Source organism: Eleutherodactylus coqui, chromosome 2 (assembly GCF_035609145.1).
Source record: "Eleutherodactylus coqui strain aEleCoq1 chromosome 2, aEleCoq1.hap1, whole genome shotgun sequence".
Taxonomy (NCBI): domain Eukaryota; kingdom Metazoa; phylum Chordata; class Amphibia; order Anura; family Eleutherodactylidae; genus Eleutherodactylus; species Eleutherodactylus coqui.
This window is the reverse complement of record NC_089838.1, coordinates 287,445,623-287,469,045: the sequence shown is the minus strand read 5'-3', so window position 1 is coordinate 287,469,045 and position 23,423 is coordinate 287,445,623. Positions and strand designations below refer to the sequence as shown.

Sequence of the window (23,423 nt, the reverse complement as noted above, 5' to 3'; positions counted from 1 at the left end):
TCAGCGCATGTGCTATATTACATGAATTACACAAATCATCAGTGGCTCAGCGCACTGCTATATTACATGAGTTACACAAATCATCAGTGGCTCAGGGCATGTGCTATATTACATGAATTACACAAATCATCAGTGGCTCAGGGCATGTGCTATATTACATGAATTACACAAATCATCAGTGGCTCAGCGCATGCGCTATATTACATGAATTACACAAATCATCAGTGGCTCAGGGCATGCGCTATATTACATGAATTACACAAATCATCAGTGGCTCAGCGCACTGCTATATTACATGAGTTACACAAATCATCAGTGGCTCAGCGCACTGCTATATTACATGAGTTACACAAATCATCAGTGGCTCAGCGCACTGCTATATTACATGAGTTACACAAATCATCAGTGGCTCAGCGCATGTGCTATATTACATGAATTACACAAATCAGCAGTGGCTCAGTGCACTGCTATATTACATGAATTACACAAATCATCAGTGGCTCAGTGCACTGCTATATTACATGAATTACACAAATCATCAGTGGCTCAGTGCATGTGCTATATTACATGAATTACACTAATCATCAGTGGCTCAGTGCACTGCTATATTACATGAATTACACAAATCAGTGGCTCAGGGTATGTGCTATATTACATGAATTACACAAATCATCAGTGGCTCAGCGCACTGCTATATTACATGAGTTACACAAATCATCAGTGGCTCAGGGCATGTGCTATATTACATGAATTACACAAATCATCAGTGGCTCAGGGCATGTGATATATTACATGAATTACACAAATCATCAGTGGCTCAGCGCATGCGCTATATTACATGAATTACACAAATCATCAGTGGCTCAGGGCATGCGCTATATTACATGAATTACACAAATCATCAGTGGCTCAGCGCACTGCTATATTACATGAGTTACACAAATCATCAGTGGCTCAGCGCACTGCTATATTACATGAGTTACACAAATCATCAGTGGCTCAGCGCATGTGCTATATTACATGAATTACACAAATCATCAGTGGCTCAGCGCACTGCTATATTACATGAGTTACACAAATCATCAGTGGCTCAGGGCATGTGCTATATTACATGAATTACACAAATCATCAGTGGCTCAGGGCATGTGCTATATTACATGAATTACACAAATCATCAGTGGCTCAGCGCATGCGCTATATTACATGAATTACACAAATCATCAGTGGCTCAGGGCATGCGCTATATTACATGAATTACACAAATCATCAGTGGCTCAGCGCACTGCTATATTACATGAGTTACACAAATCATCAGTGGCTCAGCGCACTGCTATATTACATGAGTTACACAAATCATCAGTGGCTCAGCGCATGTGCTATATTACATGAATTACACAAATCAGCAGTGGCTCAGTGCACTGCTATATTACATGAATTACACAAATCATCAGTGGCTCAGTGCACTGCTATATTACATGAATTACACAAATCATCAGTGGCTCAGTGCATGTGCTATATTACATGAATTACACTAATCATCAGTGGCTCAGTGCACTGCTATATTACATGAATTACACAAATCAGTGGCTCAGGGTATGTGCTATATTACATGAATTACACAAATCATCAGTGGCTCAGCGCACTGCTATATTACATGAGTTACACAAATCATCAGTGGCTCAGGGCATGTGCTATATTACATGAATTACACAAATCATCAGTGGCTCAGGGCATGTGATATATTACATGAATTACACAAATCATCAGTGGCTCAGCGCATGCGCTATATTACATGAATTACACAAATCATCAGTGGCTCAGGGCATGCGCTATATTACATGAATTACACAAATCATCAGTGGCTCAGCGCACTGCTATATTACATGAGTTACACAAATCATCAGTGGCTCAGCGCACTGCTATATTACATGAGTTACACAAATCATCAGTGGCTCAGCGCATGTGCTATATTACATGAATTACACCAATCATCAGTGGCTCAGGGCATGCGCTATATTACATGAATTACACAAATCATCAGTGGCTCAGTGCACTGCTATATTACATGAATTACACAAATCATCAGTGGCTCAGTGCATGTGCTATATTACATGAATTACACTAATCATCAGTGGCTCAGTGCACTGCTATATTACATGAATTACACCAATCATCAGTGGCTCAGGGCATGCGCTATATTACATGAATTACACAAATCATCAGTGGCTCAGTGCACTGCTATATTACATGAGTTACACAAATCATCAGTGGCTCAGCGCATGTGCTATATTACATGAATTACACCAATCATCAGTGGCTCAGGGCATGCGCTATATTACATGAGTTACACAAATCATCAGTGGCTCAGCGCACTGCTATATTACATGAGTTACACAAATCATCAGTGGCTCAGCGCACTGCTATATTACATGAGTTACACAAATCATCAGTGGCTCAGCGCATGTGCTATATTACATGAATTACACAAATCAGCAGTGGCTCAGTGCACTGCTATATTACATGAATTACACAAATCATCAGTGGCTCAGTGCACTGCTATATTACATGAATTACACAAATCATCAGTGGCTCAGTGCATGTGCTATATTACATGAATTACACTAATCATCAGTGGCTCAGTGCACTGCTATATTACATGAATTACACAAATCAGTGGCTCAGGGTATGTGCTATATTACATGAATTACACAAATCATCAGTGGCTCAGCGCACTGCTATATTACATGAGTTACACAAATCATCAGTGGCTCAGGGCATGTGCTATATTACATGAATTACACAAATCATCAGTGGCTCAGGGCATGTGATATATTACATGAATTACACAAATCATCAGTGGCTCAGCGCATGCGCTATATTACATGAATTACACAAATCATCAGTGGCTCAGGGCATGCGCTATATTACATGAATTACACAAATCATCAGTGGCTCAGCGCACTGCTATATTACATGAGTTACACAAATCATCAGTGGCTCAGCGCACTGCTATATTACATGAGTTACACAAATCATCAGCGGCTCAGCGCACTGCTATATTACATGAATTACACCAATCATCAGTGGCTCAGGGCATGCGCTATATTACATGAATTACACAAATCATCAGTGGCTCAGGGCATGCGCTATATTACATGAATTACACCAATCATCAGTGGCTCAGCGCACTGCTATATTACATGAATTACACCAATCATCAGTGGCTCAGTGCATGCGCTATATTACATGAATTACACCAATCATCAGTGGCTCAGCGCACTACTATATTACATGAATTACACTAATCATCAGTGGCTCAGTGCACTGCTATATTACATGAATTACACAAATCATCAGTGGCTCAGCGCACTACTATATTACATGAATTACACTAATCATCAGTGGTTCAGCGCATGTGCTATATTACATGAATTACACCAATCATCAGTGGCTCAGCGCACTACTATATTACATGAATTACACTAATCATCAGTGGCGCAGTGCATGCGCTATATTACATGAATTACACCAATCATCAGTGGCTCAGCGCACTACTATATTACATGAATTACACTAATCATCAGTGGCTCAGTGCATGTGCTATATTACATGAATTACACAAATCATCAGTGGCTCAGTGCACTACTATATTACATGAATTACACAAATCATCAGTGGCTCAGGGCATGTGCTATATTACATGAATTACACAAATCATCAGTGGCTCAGTGCACTGCTATATTACATGAATTACACAAATCATCAGTGGCTCAGCGCACTGCTATATTACATGAGTTACACAAATCATCAGTGGCTCAGCGCATGTGCTATATTACATGAATTACACAAATCATCAGTGGCTCAGCGCACTGCTATATTACATGAGTTACACAAATCATCAGTGGCTCAGGGCATGTGCTATATTACATGAATTACACAAATCATCAGTGGCTCAGGGCATGTGCTATATTACATGAATTACACAAATCATCAGTGGCTCAGCGCATGCGCTATATTACATGAATTACACAAATCATCAGTGGCTCAGGGCATGCGCTATATTACATGAATTACACAAATCATCAGTGGCTCAGCGCACTGCTATATTACATGAGTTACACAAATCATCAGTGGCTCAGTGCACTGCTATATTACATGAATTACACAAATCATCAGTGGCTCAGTGCATGTGCTATATTACATGAATTACACAAATCATCAGTGGCTCAGGGCATGCGCTATATTACATGAATTACACAAATCATCAGTGGCTCAGGGCATGCGCTATGTTACATGAATTACACAAATCATCAGTGGCTCAGCGCACTGCTATATTACATGAGTTACACAAATCATCAGTGGCTCAGCGCACTGCTATATTACATGAGTTACACAAATCATCAGTGGCTCAGCGCACTGCTATATTACATGAGTTACACAAATCATCAGTGGCTCAGCGCATGTGCTATATTACATGAATTACACAAATCAGCAGTGGCTCAGTGCACTGCTATATTACATGAATTACACAAATCATCAGTGGCTCAGTGCACTGCTATATTACATGAATTACACAAATCATCAGTGGCTCAGTGCATGTGCTATATTACATGAATTACACTAATCATCAGTGGCTCAGTGCACTGCTATATTACATGAATTACACAAATCAGTGGCTCAGGGTATGTGCTATATTACATGAATTACACAAATCATCAGTGGCTCAGCGCACTGCTATATTACATGAGTTACACAAATCATCAGTGGCTCAGGGCATGTGCTATATTACATGAATTACACAAATCATCAGTGGCTCAGGGCATGTGATATATTACATGAATTACACAAATCATCAGTGGCTCAGCGCATGCGCTATATTACATGAATTACACAAATCATCAGTGGCTCAGGGCATGCGCTATATTACATGAATTACACAAATCATCAGTGGCTCAGCGCACTGCTATATTACATGAGTTACACAAATCATCAGTGGCTCAGCGCACTGCTATATTACATGAGTTACACAAATCATCAGTGGCTCAGCGCATGTGCTATATTACATGAATTACACCAATCATCAGTGGCTCAGGGCATGCGCTATATTACATGAATTACACAAATCATCAGTGGCTCAGTGCACTGCTATATTACATGAATTACACAAATCATCAGTGGCTCAGTGCATGTGCTATATTACATGAATTACACTAATCATCAGTGGCTCAGTGCACTGCTATATTACATGAATTACACCAATCATCAGTGGCTCAGGGCATGCGCTATATTACATGAATTACACAAATCATCAGTGGCTCAGTGCACTGCTATATTACATGAGTTACACAAATCATCAGTGGCTCAGCGCATGTGCTATATTACATGAATTACACCAATCATCAGTGGCTCAGGGCATGCGCTATATTACATGAGTTACACAAATCATCAGTGGCTCAGCGCACTGCTATATTACATGAGTTACACAAATCATCAGTGGCTCAGCGCACTGCTATATTACATGAGTTACACAAATCATCAGTGGCTCAGCGCATGTGCTATATTACATGAATTACACAAATCAGCAGTGGCTCAGTGCACTGCTATATTACATGAATTACACAAATCATCAGTGGCTCAGTGTACTGCTATATTACATGAATTACACAAATCATCAGTGGCTCAGTGCATGTGCTATATTACATGAATTACACTAATCATCAGTGGCTCAGTGCACTGCTATATTACATGAATTACACAAATCAGTGGCTCAGGGTATGTGCTATATTACATGAATTACACAAATCATCAGTGGCTCAGCGCACTGCTATATTACATGAGTTACACAAATCATCAGTGGCTCAGGGCATGTGCTATATTACATGAATTACACAAATCATCAGTGGCTCAGGGCATGTGATATATTACATGAATTACACAAATCATCAGTGGCTCAGCGCATGCGCTATATTACATGAATTACACAAATCATCAGTGGCTCAGGGCATGCGCTATATTACATGAATTACACAAATCATCAGTGGCTCAGCGCACTGCTATATTACATGAGTTACACAAATCATCAGTGGCTCAGCGCACTGCTATATTACATGAGTTACACAAATCATCAGCGGCTCAGCGCACTGCTATATTACATGAATTACACCAATCATCAGTGGCTCAGGGCATGCGCTATATTACATGAATTACACAAATCATCAGTGGCTCAGGGCATGCGCTATATTACATGAATTACACCAATCATCAGTGGCTCAGCGCACTGCTATATTACATGAATTACACCAATCATCAGTGGCTCAGTGCATGCGCTATATTACATGAATTACACCAATCATCAGTGGCTCAGCGCACTACTATATTACATGAATTACACTAATCATCAGTGGCTCAGTGCACTGCTATATTACATGAATTACACAAATCATCAGTGGCTCAGCGCACTGCTATATTACATGAATTACACAAATCATCAGTGGCTCAGTGCACTGCTATATTACATGAATTACACAAATCATCAGTGGCTCAGCGTACTGCTATATTACATGAATTACACCAATCATCAGTGGCTCAGCGCACTGCTATATTACATGAATTACACTAATCATCAGTGGTTCAGCGCATGTGCTATATTACATGAATTACACCAATCATCAGTGGCTCAGCGCACTACTATATTACATGAATTACACTAATCATCAGTGGCGCAGTGCATGCGCTATATTACATGAATTACACCAATCATCAGTGGCTCAGCGCACTACTATATTACATGAATTACACTAATCATCAGTGGCTCAGTGCATGTGCTATATTACATGAATTACACAAATCATCAGTGGCTCAGTGCACTACTATATTACATGAATTACACAAATCATCAGTGGCTCAGGGCATGTGCTATATTACATGAATTACACAAATCATCAGTGGCTCAGGGCATGCGCTATATTACATGAATTACACAAATCATCAGTGGCTCAGGGCACTGCTATATTACATGAATTACACCAATCATCAGTGGCTCAGCGCACGCGCTATATTACATGAATTACACCAATCATCAGTGGCTCAGTGCATGTGCTATATTACATGAATTACACCAATCATCAGTGGCTCAGCGCATGCGCTATAATACATGAATTACACCAATCATCAGTGGCTCAGTGCATGTGCTATATTACATGAATTACACAAATCATCAGTGGCTCAGTGCATGTGCTATATTACATGAATTACACAAATCATCAGTGGCTCAGCGCACGCGCTATATTACATGAATTACACCAATCATCAGTGGCTCAGCGCATGCGCTATATTACATGAATTACACCAATCATCAGTGGCTCAGTGCATGTGCTATATTACATGAATTACACAAATCATCAGTGGCTCAGTGCACGCGCTATATTACATGAATTACACAAATCATCAGTGGCTCAGTGCACGCGCTATATTACATGAATTACACAAATCATCAGTGGCTCAGCGTATGCGCTGTATGAGCAGCTATGGACAACGATGTCCATGCCATCAATGTCAGCATTCAAAATGGAATACCAGGCGAAGCGACAACGTATACGTCCACCGATACTGTGATGAATCAAGACGAAGTTGTCAATTACCCAACAGAATTCTTGAATTGACTCCCATTTTCCAGATATGTCACCGCACATTTTAACAGTGAAAATTGGCGTGCCTATCATTCTTCTCCGAAACATCAATCCACCACGACTGCAGCGGTACAAGACTTATGGTGAAGAAGATGAACAAGGTCATCGCAGCTACAATTCTGAATGGGAAATCCAAGGGGGAAGATGTTCTGTTGCCACGGATTCCAATGATCCCAACAGATATGCCATTGGGATTCAAACGCTTAGGCCTCATGTCCACGGGGAAAATCAGGCCCGCTGCGGATTGTTCATGCAGAATCCCGTAGCGGGTCCCTCCTTTCCCGCAGACATGAGGCCTAAAAATAAGATTAACTTACCTGTCTGGACGCTGCGGATCTGCCCTTCGTCGCGGCCGGATCTCCTTTCTCAAGCCCAGCAGATGTGCTCAGCACGCCGGCAGCGTGCCGCGCGCATGCACCGTGCAGTCTTATTTTTTTAACTCCTGCTCCCCCGTGCCGGAGAGCAGGAATTCAGCTGTGGGTGTGCTGCGGATCCGGACGGCTTCCATAGGGTTTAATAGAAGCCTGCAGGAGACTCGCACTAAATTGGAGCATGCTGCAGGTGTTTTCCCGCACACGCAATCCGTGCCTCAGGGGAAAATGACATCCGCAGGTATTTAATTACCTGCGGGTGTCCAATGCATCCCTATGGGGCGCGGATCACGCTGCGGGTGGCCCGCTGCAGATCTGTCCCCGTGGACGTGAGGCCTTACAGTTTCCGCTGCGACTCGCTTTTGCATTGACCATAAACAACGCACAAGGACAATCGCTGCACGTGTGTGGGCTAGATTTGGGGAATCCGTGCTTCTCACATGGACAACTGTATGTGGCCAGCTCATGCCTTGGAAAAGCTTCCGATTTATTCGCGTACGCACCAGACGGAAAAACAAAAAGTATCGTGGATCCACAGGCACTGGAATAAACACATGGAAATAAAATGACACTTTGTAATGTTTTCATATGCAAATGAAGAAGTTTCAATAAAAATGACACAATGTAAATTCAATGTTGTCATAACGAGTTTCACTGAATTTCCTTTCTTCTGAGATCGCAGCGACGGGTGCGCTAGTACTGTATAGACAGTCTTATGACGCGCCGGTCACTCTGCTGAATAGTAAGGCTGTCACATTGTAAGACAGACCGATTATACCCATTAGTTGCTTAGTTTGCACCAAAATTATGGCGCAATTCAATGCAATGGGGTGCTAGCTAGGCCACACCCCTTTCAGAAAAGTCAGAAAGGCTAGCCTCAAAACACAAAAAAAAAGTGATGGAAAGCACGCAAGACCGTTCTCTGGGGCGGAATTTGCGCTAGAAAACCCATTATATTTTGGATAGTAAACCCGCCCCAATGTCTCAACACTTGAGTCCCTTCTGTGGGACATTAATAAGGCCATCCGGGAAACCGCGACCCTGCGAACGGCTGCGTATGGTGACAAAGTTGTACCGGGCACAGCCGCATACACGCAGGCCGACACGTGCCGTACACTTATTGTTTAGATTTCCCACATCGTCGCTTAGCGAGGACGCGTATAACCGCGGCACGTACATAGTGTAATTGCATACGGGCTGTGGGTATTTACGCGACAAACAGCGGGCGCTATCTCACATGCCTGTGTTCTATTTTGCGTTAGCGGATTACGCAATTCCAAAATGGGACTCCGTAAGGCAATGTAACTGCTTGTGAGCTTCAGTGTGCCACATGGGTATACAAACCGACAACTCTACGATCCTCCGCCGCGCCAGGGGACCCCCACTTACCCAAAGTGATGCGGTTTTGATATCACGTTGGCGAGCGCGATGCGGGGCTGTGATCCACGGACACATACTGCACTCACCCGTGTGAGGTTAGCCTGAGGCAGCTTTAAGGCAAGATTTATCGTGTGACGGAGTGCCGGACATGGCCGCTGGCTCGCTCAGAGGGTTTATACATCGATGGCTCGATCGGTCGTCCTATACAGCGAATATGAACAACTGAACGAGCGCCGCGTAAACCGGACGACCAGAGGAACAACTTTTTATGGCTGCAGAAAATGAATGAACGAACGATGCAGGATTCACGTTCGCCGGCTGCGTTTACACTCTGCGATTATCGCGCACTTTCGCTTGTTTGAATGATAATTGTTCCGCCCGGATTCACGCGTCTGTATGCGAATCGTGCCGGGACACCCGCAGACAACTTGGATGCGGCAATACCACAGCGGGACGGGCTGGTCATTTACGGGTTAAAGCCATTTCTATGATGAATCATTGCAATGCTGTGCGCAAAAGCCACATTCGCTGTGTTTACACATATCGGCTTCAACAAGGGGGAAAAGACAACTAAGCGAACGCAAGACCCCGTCCGGCGCAGATTCTGGGAGCCGCATACGGTCTTTCATACTAAAAGCGGTTTTGGCGAGTTATAAAGTCATCTCCTATAGCTTTATGGTCGGGGGCGTGCGAATGTCGTTCCCCCCCCCCCCCAACAATCCTGAGACCGGGGGTCCGGTCAGTCCCTGAGTGAATGGAGGTCCCACAGACGCGCCGCCACTCCATCCACTTCAATGACCGCACCGAGGGGCTTGATCTCCGTAATCTACGGTGCGGTCATTGAAGTGACTACAGCTGCGGCTTAACTGCGTAACCTCCACTCAGGGACGACCGGACCCACGGGGGTCTTAGCTACTGGACCCTCACAGCTCAGAGTGGACAGCAGATGTCATATCTCGGCACAGCCATTTTAAGAAACCTGGCACAGTTGCCCCTAGCAACCAATCAGATCACAGCTTGCATTTTCAAAAGGGCCACTGAGAAATCAGAGCTGGAATCTGATTGGCTGTTACAGATAACTACAGCTCCAGGCTGTCTGCACTCATTCGTAGTGATCTCTATTACTGAGGACACTTCTATGGAGAGGGGCACTGCACAACAAGCTCCATTGTGAAGGGCAACATACTAAATATGAACGTCTAAGGGGCCACCGGAAGCTCTGCAGCTGCTAAGGAACTACACCTCCCAGCATGCACCGGGGAGCCGAGAGCGCTGCGGCCTGCAGTACAGCGGCCGGGGTGAGCGTCACTGCTAGGAGTGCGCTGAGCCACTTCGGGCACAGGCGGTGCGTCTCTTACACGGGAGCCTGCGGGCGGCTGTCTCTGGCGGGCTTTCTCTTTCCCCGGAGACCTCGTCACGGGACAAACAGTCCTCCTCTGGCTCCGACTCAGCAAAGTTTTCAGCGCCCTCTAGTGGCTCCTCCTTTTATTTACTTATGTGTGTTCACAGCGCCACCTAGTGTTTCGGCGAGGTAAAAGTCCCCCAAAACCTGAATGATTTCGTTTTTGTAGGGGTGTAAAATAATGCAATGCCATTTTTCTTCTCGGAGACGGCGTGACAAAAAACGCGCAATTTTTTTTTTATTGCATTCACTGCATGGGATAAATAATTCATTACATTACATAACTATATGTTAAAAATGGGAAAGTAGGGGTTAAACATTTAACATTTGTTTGTAATAATTTTCAAAACTTTTCTTTCACTTATTCTTACTTTCCATTTTTGCTGTTGGCCGTGTTGCAAGGTGCGACGATGAGGCAGAAGCCTCAAAACTGCTTTTAAGTAACAAAACTGGTATTTGCACTAATCCACTCCGTAGGGTCTTGCTCCCCCGAGTCCTGGACTAGAGAGGGCGAGACCTACCACTGTGGTGCTTGGGCCACTGTCCAACCACTCTGATCTGTAAGGGGGAGGCAACAGTGTCCCCTACAGGGGACCTGAACTTGTGTTTGACCACTTATAAAATATACTGCAATACTTCAGTATTGCAATATATTGTATTTCTGCAGTCAGAGGCGTAACTTGAAGCTCCCGGGCCCCGATGCAAAACCTGTAACAGCGCCCCCAACTATAATGCTTTATTCATAGTACTGGGCTCCCTATATGGAGAAGAAAGGCCTTATGGGCCCCCTAAGGCTCCTGGGCCTGGGTGCAACCGCATCCCCTGCATCCTCTATAGTTACGCCCCAGTCTGCAGGCATTCTATTAAAATGTAAATCATATACTATATGCTAAGTTCGCTTGGAAACGCAGCTAGTATAGAAATTAAAACAGTGCACCTTTTAAGGCCCAATGTCCACGGGCGGGTTTGATTTGCGGAATCCGTGCGGATGATCCGTCAATCAAGCCACCCATAGGGATGCATGGGCATGCGTAAATGCATTAAAGCATGCAGATTTGTTGTGCGGACCTTTTGGTCTGGAAAACAAATCGCAGCATGCTCTGTTTCGCACTGATGGCTTTCATTGAAGTCAATAGAAGTAGTCTTAACCGCGGCACAAACGTAGCTGACACTGTAAACGGGTGGCGGGTCCGCCAGATTTATTGCTAATACAACATGTATGGGACCATCTGTGACACCAGCTTTGACAGCCTACCAGTTTGCATGATCTATGGTTGTGTTAGTTTTTTAATTGTTTACAACCAGAGATGTATCACATCTTGTATCCAAGCTAGAGGCATCCAACAGGGTACTAGAGCCTCCATGCCTGTATCACCTCTTGTATCCAAGCTAGAGGTGGTACAACAGGGTAGTAGAGCCTCCATGCCCCCTGTATTACATCTTACATCCAAGCTAGAGGTGGTATAACACGGTACTAGAGCCTCCATGCCCATCTGTATCACATTTTGTATCCAAGTTAGAAGCTTTACAACAGGGTACTAGAGTCTCCATGCCTGGTTGTATCACATCTTGTATCTAAGCTAGAGGCGGTAAAACAGGGTTCTAGAGCCTCCATGCCTGTATCACCTCTTGTATCCAAGCTAGAGGCGGTACAACAGGGTACTAGAGCCTCCATGCCTGCCTGTATCACATCTTGTATCCAAGCTAGAGGCAGTACAACAGGGTACTAGAGCCTCCATGCCTGTATCACATCTTGTATCTAGGCTAGAGGCGGTAAAACAGGGTGCTAGAGCCTCCATGCCTATCTGTATTACATCTTGTATTCAAATTAGAAGTTTGTACAACAGGGTACTAGATCCTCCATACCTGTATCACATCTTGTATCCAAGCTAGAGGAGGTACAACAGGGTACTAGAGCCTCCATGCCCATCCGTATCACATCTTGTATCCAAATTAGAAGCTTTACAACAGGGTACTAGAGCCTCCATGCCCACCCGTATCACATCTTGTATCCAAGCTAGAGGCGGTACAACAAGGTACTAGAGTCTCCATGCCTGCCTGTATCACATCTTGTATACAAGCTGGAAGTGGTACAACAGGGTACTAGAGCTTCCATGCCCACCTGTATCACATCTTGTATCCAAGCTAGAGGTGGCCCAACAGGGTACTAGAGCCTCCATGCCTGCCCGTATCGCATCTTGTATCCAAGCTAGAGGTGGTACAACAGGGTACTAGAGCCTCCATGCCTGTATTACCTCTTGTATCCAAGCTAGAGGTGGTACAACAGGGTAGTAGAGCCTCCATGCCCACCCGTATCACATCTTGTATCCAAATTAGAAGCTTTACAACAGGGTACTAGAGCCTCCATGCCCACCCGTATCACATCTTGTATCCAAGCTAGAGCCCCCATGGCTGCCCGTATCACATCTTGTATCCATGGTAGAGGCAGTACAACATGGTTCTAGAGTCTCCATGCCTGTATCACATCTTGTATCCAAGCTAGCGGTGGTACAACAGGGTACTAGAGCCTCCATGACTGCCCGTATTACATCTTGTATCCAAACTAGAAGCGGCCCAACAGGGTACTAGAGCCTCCATGCCTGCCAATATCACAACTTACATCCAAGCTAGAAGTGGTATAACGGTACTGGAGCCTTCCTTCAAGTCTTCAGTTTTCTGCAATAAATTAATAATTTGCTTTGATTTTGTAATCAATTACTTATATCAACCTTACAATCGTTTCACACCATTCTGACAACTTCTAGGGGAGAGAATTTATTATTTTTTTTTACAAAGAATGTATTTCCCTGGAAAACCCCTTAAAATATCATACTTAGGGAGTTAACTAAATAAAGGAGTAACTTCAAAGGAAGGCCCTGTAGATCCTAAGTAATCCATGATCATGGCCTCCAGTTCTAGAATTTTTGATGTTCCGTGTGCACCTTCCCTAAACAGTCCTGCATTGGGTATGTAGTACAGCTCTGCCATTCAGGCCTTTGTCATGACCCATTGCAGTGGGATTTTAGGGGAAAGCATATAGTATAATGGTACATGGTAGAATGGTGGCATTAACCTCCCCATCCCAGATCCCAAATGTTATGGAACAATTCTGATCATAAAATAAGAGGTCGCCTCTAAATAGGGAACCTGTTCGCTGTGTGGGCCTGACAGCGGTGGCCACACTCTATGAATGTGTAAGCTATTGAAACAGTTGGTGTCTTGGCCCAGGTCAGAGGGAAATGACCGTCTCATCGAACTGCGTAAAAGGATCTCAATGAGTGGGGAAGTGGATGGAGAGAGACCCGTCAGGGAAGAATGTCTTCTTTATGTGCAGCCCAGACACACAGGAGCACTGTGCTCCGTACGTTCCCACACACCCCATCAGAATACAACTTGAATTACCCGCGTTCAGCCGAGCAAAACTGTCAGTGAAAGGGGACTCTCAGGACCCCCCAATAATAGGCATTGTAATTAAACCCTGTGCTCAGGGAGGGGGGCCACGTCTGGACAGAGGTCTGTAAATGAGAAGACTGGGATGTCCAGACCGAGACACAACAGCCATTGTCTCCATCCTACAAGGAAATCTGGATTCAAATATAAGGCTGAAAATGCAATCCCTGCAGTCACGACCACACAGGGCAGGAATAACAGACGGAGAGAAATATCCTACCAGCCTGAGAAAGCCATGTGCCTATTATATAGCATGGGCGGAAGTGTTATAGATGATATCCATCCTCTGTAGATTATGTGGCCAGGGTTGTAGGCAAACTTAATGGAACTGTCCACCTCATCTGAATGTACACATAGTCTACATTACTGGGCAATGTCAAAGTGGTGGAGGTCCAACCAGAGTGACCACCACAGATCACAAAGTGGTGCCAAGAAAGTGCTGCGCCACTTCGTCTATAGTTGGTCTGGTTTTCTTAAAGTTATTGTTAGAAACATTTCTAAAATCTGTTTTATCCTCAGTCTAGAATCAACAGACAGGCTTCAACATGCTGTATCCCACTGCGTTTGCTGTATGCGTATATGTTTTTAATAGAGATGAGCGAGTATACTCGCTAAGGCACATTACTCGAGCGAGTAGTGCCTTAGCCGAGTATCTCCCCGCTCGTCTCTAAAGATTCGGGGAGCGGCGGGGGAGAGCGAGGAGGAACGGAGGGGAGATCTCCCTCCCCCCCCGCAACTCACCTGTCACCCGCGCCGGCCCCCAAATCTTTAGAGACGAGCAGGGAGATACTCGGCTAAGGCACTACTCGCTCGAGTAATGTGCCTTAGCGAGTATACTCATCTCTAGTTTTTAACCCCTTCAGGATGTAACTTTTTTTTCTACAGTCACCTAGCGGTATAAGGGCTTGTCTTTTGAGGAATGAGTTGTGATTTTTGCTGCTATTACTTTGCGATATGCTACACATAGCACTTATTATGGCTGGACAGACATCTGTCTGGGATGATTTAGTGATCCTGCACTGAGCAGGGGGTTGGATCCGATGACCCTGGAGGTCCCTTCCAACTCTATCATTCTGGGATTCTATTAACTTCTATTAAGGACTTATTTACATGAGCAAGAAAATTGTGCAAATTCTGTGCGTTTGCACTCGTGCGCTGTACATTGAGTTCAATGGGTCACCTATGGTGTGAGACAGAAAAATTGGAGCAGGTTAAGGTGATTAATGCACGAGAATAGGACTTGTAATATGTGGTGTCTTGCACAGTACATGGACAGGTGCTGTGTAGAGATGAGCGAGCATGCCCGGTCAAGGAAATTACTCGAGCGAGCATCGGTATTTTCGAGTAATTGCCTACTTGTCCAAAAAAAGGTTCGGGGGAGAGTGGGTGGGAACGGGGGGGGGGGGGGGAGATCTCTTTCTCTCTCTCCCCCTGCTCCACCCCCCACCCCCTGAATCTTTTCGGACGAGCAGGCAGTTACTCGAAAATACTGATGCTCGCTCGAGTAATTTCCTTAACCGAGCAAAAGATCTTTTTCCATAATTAAGCATTTTTTGTTAAATGATGATTTTTGTGTTTTTTTCCCTGAATTTTTTTTTTTACTTGAAAACTTTTTAAAATATTTGTTAGTCTCATAAGGGGACTAATACACTCATCCCTTTGCTAATTTACTTTACATAATACACTACACTACTTATGTATTGCAGTATCTTACTACTGTCTTGTGTCCAGGTGTAAGATGTGCTGGAGTCTCTCAGGCACAACTCGCACTTAGGGCTAGTGAGCACCTAGCCTAAAAGTCTTCAAGTACCAATTAAAGTTGCGGGGAAGGGGGGGGGGGGGGTGTTGTGACACAAAGCAATGGATTGAAATAAATAAAGTTAGGATAGGCGCACATGGTCCGACCCCGCCATGGCTGTGATGGGCCCGAGCTGCGAATAAGTCTGTTTTTCATGGTTTTGTATGGTAAGTTTGATATGCAGCAGAGCCAGAGCTCAGTTGATGTATTTATGTGCAGATTTTTAATGTGGATTTCAGCTCTTGATGCAAAAAATCCACCACATGTGAATGTGGCTTAAACGCGTGGTTATAATGAAACCGCATTGCAACAACTTAGGGACACGAGCTCTTACTAGAAAGTGATAGAAAATAAACTTAGTCTCCATAGAAAAGTAACTGCCCTCCCCATAGTCAATTTACCATCTGCTCCACAAGTGTATACAGGCTCCAAATGAATGCACAGGAAACCAAGTTCTTCACCGTTCGGAGGCCCGCAAGGCGTTCACCACCTTGGGCAGAAAATCTTTGCCATAAATTATACCTGAGATATTAAACTGCAATGTAGAAGTGAAGTGACGAGGGATTACCATGGTGGAAAGTTAAACGGTCTGGTTCTCCATACCAGCCTATAACGTGTTCCTGCAGCCCATGGGTCCACATTAATTTTAATTGGTTCCAAATTCCTGTTAGACAATTAAATCTCAAGGGCAAGAAAGTCCTGAGCTCGTGCAGGAAATTAAAACTTCTGTCCCGGCCTCCCAGATTTCCTGGTTCAGCAGCGTTGGCACAAGCTCCCAATTCGCTGCCAAGAAGGACAGCGATACGGCTCTGATTACAGCTACAGAGAATAAACATGAAGGATAAGACCTCGACCTCAATGCAAGAATACGAGCCCGGCATCTAAGGTGGTTAAATAGTGTAAGCTTGTAGGGTAGGCGGCCATCTAGGAACGTAGATGCAGATGAAACGCGTTGTAGCGCAGTATACACTATTCTGTCAAAAGTATTTTTGACTCTCCCCCCCCAATCAGTAGAATGGATCATATCTTATTAGCATGTCACTTGGCTAAAACCAAGCTACAGAAGATGCTGACCCTTGGAGACGTCAGCCGTAGTTTGTGATGGGAACTGTGCGCCATTGGATATACGGGTTATGCCGCAGCACATAAGCCACCCATCACAAAGCGCAATGCATCGACCTGTCTACAATGGTGTAAGGAGCGCCATCATTACATAGTAACATAGTATGTTAAGCTGAATGAAGACAATGTCCATCTAGTTCAGCCTGTTTCAACCCCCCCCCCCCCCTCTTGTTGGTCCAGAGGAAGGCAAAAAGAAAAAAAACGAGGCAGATGCCAATTTAGCTAATTTGGAGGAAAAAATTCCTTCCCTACCCCATAATGGCAGTCAGAATAATGCCTGCATCAATGTTTGACTTCCTACCTATCTATCAACCCCACTGGTCACCTAATGTCTATATCCTATAATATTGTAGCACTCTACAAAGACATCTAGTCCCCTCTTAAAAAAACCCACTAGCGTTTTTTTACTGCGAAATTCGCAGCGTTTTTTTTTTCTGCAGGGGTCTTTGGGCTATGGGACATGCAAAGCTAAAATCGCGATATCGCGGTAAATTGCGATTTTGTGCGATCGCGATTTTTACATTACAAGTCCCATAGACCCCCTGCAGAAAAAAAAAACCTGCGAATTTCGCAGTGAAAAAAAACGCCAGTGGGTGGGCACCCTTAAACTGCTCTATGGATTTTGCCATCACCACTTCCTCAGGCAGAGAGTTCCACAGTCTCACTGCTCTTACAGTAAAGAACCCACTTCTGTGTTGGTGATGAAACCTGCTTTCTTCTAGACGTAGCGGATACCCTCTTGTTACCGACACAGTCCTGGGTATAAACAGATCATGGGAGAGATCCTTGTATTGTCCCCTCATGTATTTATACAGAGTTATTTGGTCTCCCCATAACCATTTTTTTCCCAGAGTGAATAATCACAATTTTGATAGCCTCTCTGGGTATTCCAGTCCAGCATTGACTGCTCCAATTAAGTCTCAACTAGGTTTTTTTTCCATCTCACTTTTCCCTAGCAGCACCCTATTTAGTGTATATTGGTGACATCAGTTTCTCCTGCCCCTGTGCATTCTTTCTGCACAAGCCCCCAGCTTATCTAGGTCCATTTGTAGCTGCACATTGTCCTCCATTGTATTAATTACCTTGTATAATTTTGTATCATCTGCAAATATTGATATTTTGCTGTGCAGCCCCTCTATCAGGTCGTTGATAAATATATTGAACAGAATGGGGCCCAATACTGACCCCTGTGGCACCCCACTAGCAACGGTGGCCCAATCAGAATATGAACCATTTATTACCACCCTCTGCTTTCTATCTCTGAGCCAATTCTTTACCCAACTACACACGTTTTCACCCAATCCAAGCTGTCTCATTTTATGTTTAATCTCTTTTTATTAAGTTTTCAGAATATTTTACAAACATTAGGAATTATCAGTAAGAAAAAGAAAAGAAAAACAATAAAAAGGAAAATGGAAATAGGCCTCGCAGGGCCTATGGTTCATATTGTACAACAATTGGGCACATCTTCTTGTAAACAACAAATAAAACAGTCAATTCGTCTAGCCCATAGATGATCCCCGGACCCCCTTGCCCCCAATCCACTGTTCTTTTACTATATCAACGCATATTTAACTGACGGTAAAGGTGGGGTCTATGTCGTGATGAATATTATGGTTTATGTGGTGGGAATCCTTTTCATTTGAGGAAAGAAGGAAGAGAAAAAGAGGGGGGGGGGGGAAGATATAGAAACGATCTGAGCAAGTTAATTAGATAGCGCAGGAAGACAAGGTACTTTGACTATAGCTCACTGAACACCTCTACACAGACAGAACCACACTTACACTTACACATAAAATAAGAGAACGAACAACAACAACAAACAAACAAAAAAAAAGGGGGGGGAGGGGGGGGGGCGGGAGCACCCTGAGCGTCTTCCAGTCGGTCCCCAACTTCAAAGGCCCTACGACCCCTACAGGGCTCGTGAGTACGTTTAGTAGAACAAGCTGGCAAACTCTGCTGAGGACTCGAACATAATCCAGGGCTGCCAGGTCTTTCTGTATTTCTCCTTTTGTTTTTCGGGCTCTCGAGAGTGCTCCGCACATAGCTCCTCCATCTGGCTAAGGTATGCCATCTCCTGCTGCCACTCCCTCATTGAGGGAACTTGTGTGGATCGCCAGTGACGAGGGATGACTGCTCTGGCTGCTGCAATACAAAACCGGAGCAAGTCTCCCTTTTGTGCACTAATGGGGCCCGGCAGGATGGAGAGGAGAGCTATCTGCGGCGTATTGCTAATCGATTTTCTGCACATTGAGTTATATGTGGCAAACACCCTGTTCCAGAAGGGCCGCAGTTTATCACAACCCCACCAGACATGTAACAGAGTGCCTCTATCAGTCCCACAGCGCCAACACATGTCCGACACCGAGGGGAATATTGCATGTAGTCGCGTCGGGTATCTGTACCATCTAGCCAACACCTTGTACCCTTTCTCTTGAGCAGCGCATGCCATGGTTAGTTTGTGTGTGAAAATAAATGATTTTTCCCAGTCGCTCTGTGTGATTTCCTCTCCCAATTCCTGCTCCCAAGCCCACTTGAAACCCGGGCTTGTGCAACTAAGTTCATGCATCAGAAGGCCGTATATTTGTGATAGCACGTGCTCCGGAGGCGACCGCAACTCGAACAACCTCTCGAAGGGGGTCAATTCCAGGCCCGGGGTGTCGCTTCCCTCCCAAGGTGTAAGGAAGGAGCGCAACTGAAAATACTCGAGCCAGGAGACACGAATGTCTCCGAATCGGTGTTTGAGTTCCTGCAGAGTGGGAATTGATTGCCCACCCAGAACCTGCTGGACCCTGGTATCCTCCCGATTCTCCCAACCCAAATAGCGTTCTCGCTCCCTCCCCGGTGGGAAAGCTGGGTTATTAAACAATGGCGTCAAAGGGCTATGTTCCCTGGACAGTATCTGTTGACGTGTTTGTATATCCCATAGTCTAAGTGTACCCCTTAGGAAGTAGTTGGGACCTATCGCTTGGGCCCTATCCTCTTTTTTTACCCATGGGAGTAGCCTCAGAGGGATTGTACTGTCTGTTTGTTCCAGTGCTATCCATTGTTTGTTGTCGGTGTGATAGTGCCAGTCTAGCAGGTGTGTAAGAATCGCCGCCGTATGATAGTTCTTGAAGTCAGGTAAACCAGTTCCTCCTTTTGATTTGGGGTACGATAACGTGCGCGTGCTTACTCGTGGTCTTTGCCCCCCCCACACGAATCTGATAAGTGCGGACTTCAGTTTGTTAAAAAATATTTGGGGTACCGTTATAGGGATAGCTTGGAAGATATATAAGAATCGGGGTAGGACATCCATTTTAATGGTTTGTATCCTCCCGAACCATGACAAAACTCTGGTGGAATAGGCGGTCAGGTCTTTAAGAGTGCGATCCAGTAGGGTAGAGTAGTTCATGGAGAACAGCTTGGAGTAATCCGATGGAATATGTATTCCTAAATACTTTATAGCCTCTTGTTGCCACTTAAAGGGAAAGTGTTCTATTATATGTTTTTTTGTTTCTGGGCCTAAGGATATATTTAGTGCTTCAGTTTTGCTATAGTTTATTTTAAAATTAGATAGGTGGCCAAATTTTTCGAATTCATCGATCAAGGAGGGCAGAGTGATGCGGGGTTGTGTGATATATAGCAGTATGTCGTCGGCGTATAAGGCCGCTTTATACTGGGTCCCTCCCACTGTCAGTCCATTGATGTTCGGATTATTTCTAATTGCTGTTGCTAGATGCTCCATCACTAAGACGTACAGCAGAGGAGACAGGGGGCAGCCCTGCCTGGTCCCGTTCCTGATGTTGATGGGGGAGGATAGTGTGCCATTTATCCTAACCCTGGCCGTGGGGCAAGTGTAAAGAGCTAGTGTTCTGGACAAAAATTTAGGACCCAGCCCTATCTGCCTGAGGGCTGCCTCAAGGAACCCCCAATGAACTCTGTCAAAGGCTTTCTCCGCATCTACCGACAACAAACACATTGGGGCATCACCGTCTCGAGCCCTAGCCACAAGGAGCAGGGTTTTTATTACATTATCTCTGGCTTCTCTCCCCCTGACGAAGCCCACCTGGTCCGTGTGTACAATGCTCGGGAGATGCGGAGAAAGCCTGTTGGCCAGGACCTTGGCATAAATCTTTATGTCCACGTTGATCAGTGAGATCGGCCTATAGTTAGTGGAAACTGTGGGGTCTTTTCCTGGTTTCGGAATTACACTTATATGTGCCTCAAGGGCCTGTTGCGGGAAAGGGGACTCCTGGGAGACCGTAGAGAATGCCCTGGCTAGAAAAGGGGCGAGCTGCTGTCTAAGAAATTTGTAAAAGGCGGGGGTAAAACCGTCGGGCCCTGGGCTCTTCCCCGCAGGGGTGCTTTTGATAACCTCCTCTATCTCCTCCGCTGTGATATCCCTTTCCAATGCGTCACTGTGGTCGGGGTCCAGTAGCGGCAGGGCTGTTTCTGCTACATATTTGGAAATTCGGTCTTTTAGTAAATTTTCGTTCATATCCGCGAATTGTCCCTTAAGATTATAGAGCTGGGAATAGTATTTCTGAAATATATCCAGGATTTCCGTAGGATTATATGTATCAGTGCCCGTCGCGTTTTTGATTCGTGGAATAAATGTCTGTGTGGCCCTCGGGTGGATCAGACGGGACAGGGGTTTGCCCGCTTTATTAGAATACTCATAGTGAAAGCGCTTGTGTTGGTTTCTTAGATGGGTATAGGCCTGGTCTAATTTTGATTTTAGCTCCTTCCTGACCCGAACCAGATCTGCCAGGGTATCTGGCGAGAGGGTTTTTTTATGCGCAGACTCTAAGGTGTGGATCTGTTTAAGGAGTTTAGTAATAGTAGTGGCTCTTTCTTTTTTGAGCCGAGAGCCATGTTTTATTAGAGTACCCCTCAGGACGCACTTCAGTGCCTCCCATTGTATAGGAGCTGAAGTGGTGTCTGTGGCATGTGTCGCAAGAAATGTTTCAATCTGTTCTTTAACTTCTGCTTCACATACGCTATCTTTCAGGAGGTTGTCATTCAACCTCCACGTCCACTGGCGGTCTGTTTGATCTGGTAAGGTTAGGGTCAGGAATACAGGAGCGTGGTCCGACCACACCATATCCCCTATTGTGGCCGTAGGTTGCCATGACAGGGCATGGTGTCCCATAAGAAAGTAGTCTATGCGACTGTAGGAATTATGTGGATGTGAGAAGAAGGTGTAGTCCCTATCCTGTGGATGCAGGATACGCCACACATCCACCAGCTGGAGTGCATGCGCTGCGTTCTTAAAGGTCCGTAGTTGCCCAGGGGGAACATTGCCTCTGTTCGCCGAGGAGTCTATTTCTGGGTTTAAAGTCATATTGTAGTCCCCTCCAGCCACGACAACCCCCTCTGCGAACTCTGCCACTACCTTCAAGAAGGCCTGGTTAGCTACTGCCTGCTGTTGGTTTGGTGCATACCAGTTTGCGATTGTGATTTTAGTGGTTCCTATTTTCACTTTAATGAGGACATATCGTCCCTGAGGGTCTGTTTTGGTTTCTATGAGGTGGTGAACTAGGGACCTATGTATCGCGATGGAAACCCCACCCGCCCGGCTGTCGGGGTTGGCGCTGTGGAACCAATGCGAGTAATACCTATCCCGTATGGCAGGGACGTGTCCCACTTTAAAATGTGTCTCTTGAAATAGTGCCACTTGGACCCTCTGCTTGTGCAGCTGGTATAAGACCTGTGATCTTTTCTGGGGAACATTAAATCCCCGAATATTTAGTGAACTAAGTTTGAGTGGTCCCATGTTGTTAAAGAAAGGAGGGGGAAGGGTCGTACAAAACAAAACCGAAAAACAAACAAAAAGACGAGACAAACACTTAACAACGATTTGCTCCTAAATAAGGAGGTCAACTAGTACCTACGAAGTAGAGGAAGAATTAGTAAGAGGGGAGGGTGAAAGAAAGATTAGTAGAGGTAGTATGTCAGATGAGAACAACTACCTTAAAGAAGGGTATAGGGCAGCTCTGTATTTAGCTAGCGTCCGGTTTTTAATGGACGCTGGGGTCTAGTGGGTAGCGGGCTTTCTATTGGGCGGAGCTCTCCCTCACCCCAGAGAAATGTTATGTTATGGGAAGTTATCTGTATATGGCACTATATTTTCTAGCTAAATGGCTTTAATGGGCAGAGGACATAACCATGAACGTTTAACTATCATAACAGGTTGAGAAATCTAGCCTACCGACCCCCATGTCCACCTA

The 23,423-nt window shown here is 44.9% G+C and overlaps 1 protein-coding gene across 1 annotated transcript in view; it reads right to left on the bottom strand.

Moving 5' to 3' along the window:
• The window catches only part of LOC136610181 (uncharacterized), a 62,660-nt gene extending 39,691 nt beyond the window's left edge, over positions 1–22,969 (bottom strand). Inside the window, exons 1-2 of the mRNA XM_066589424.1 lie at positions 21,260–22,969; positions 10,798–10,921 (exon numbers count right to left, since the gene is read on the bottom strand). Coding sequence (XP_066445521.1) covers positions 10,798–10,921; positions 21,260–22,969 — 1,834 coding nt within the window. The remainder of the gene's footprint in view (positions 1–10,797; positions 10,922–21,259) is intronic.
• Positions 22,970–23,423: the final 454 nt, after the last annotated feature.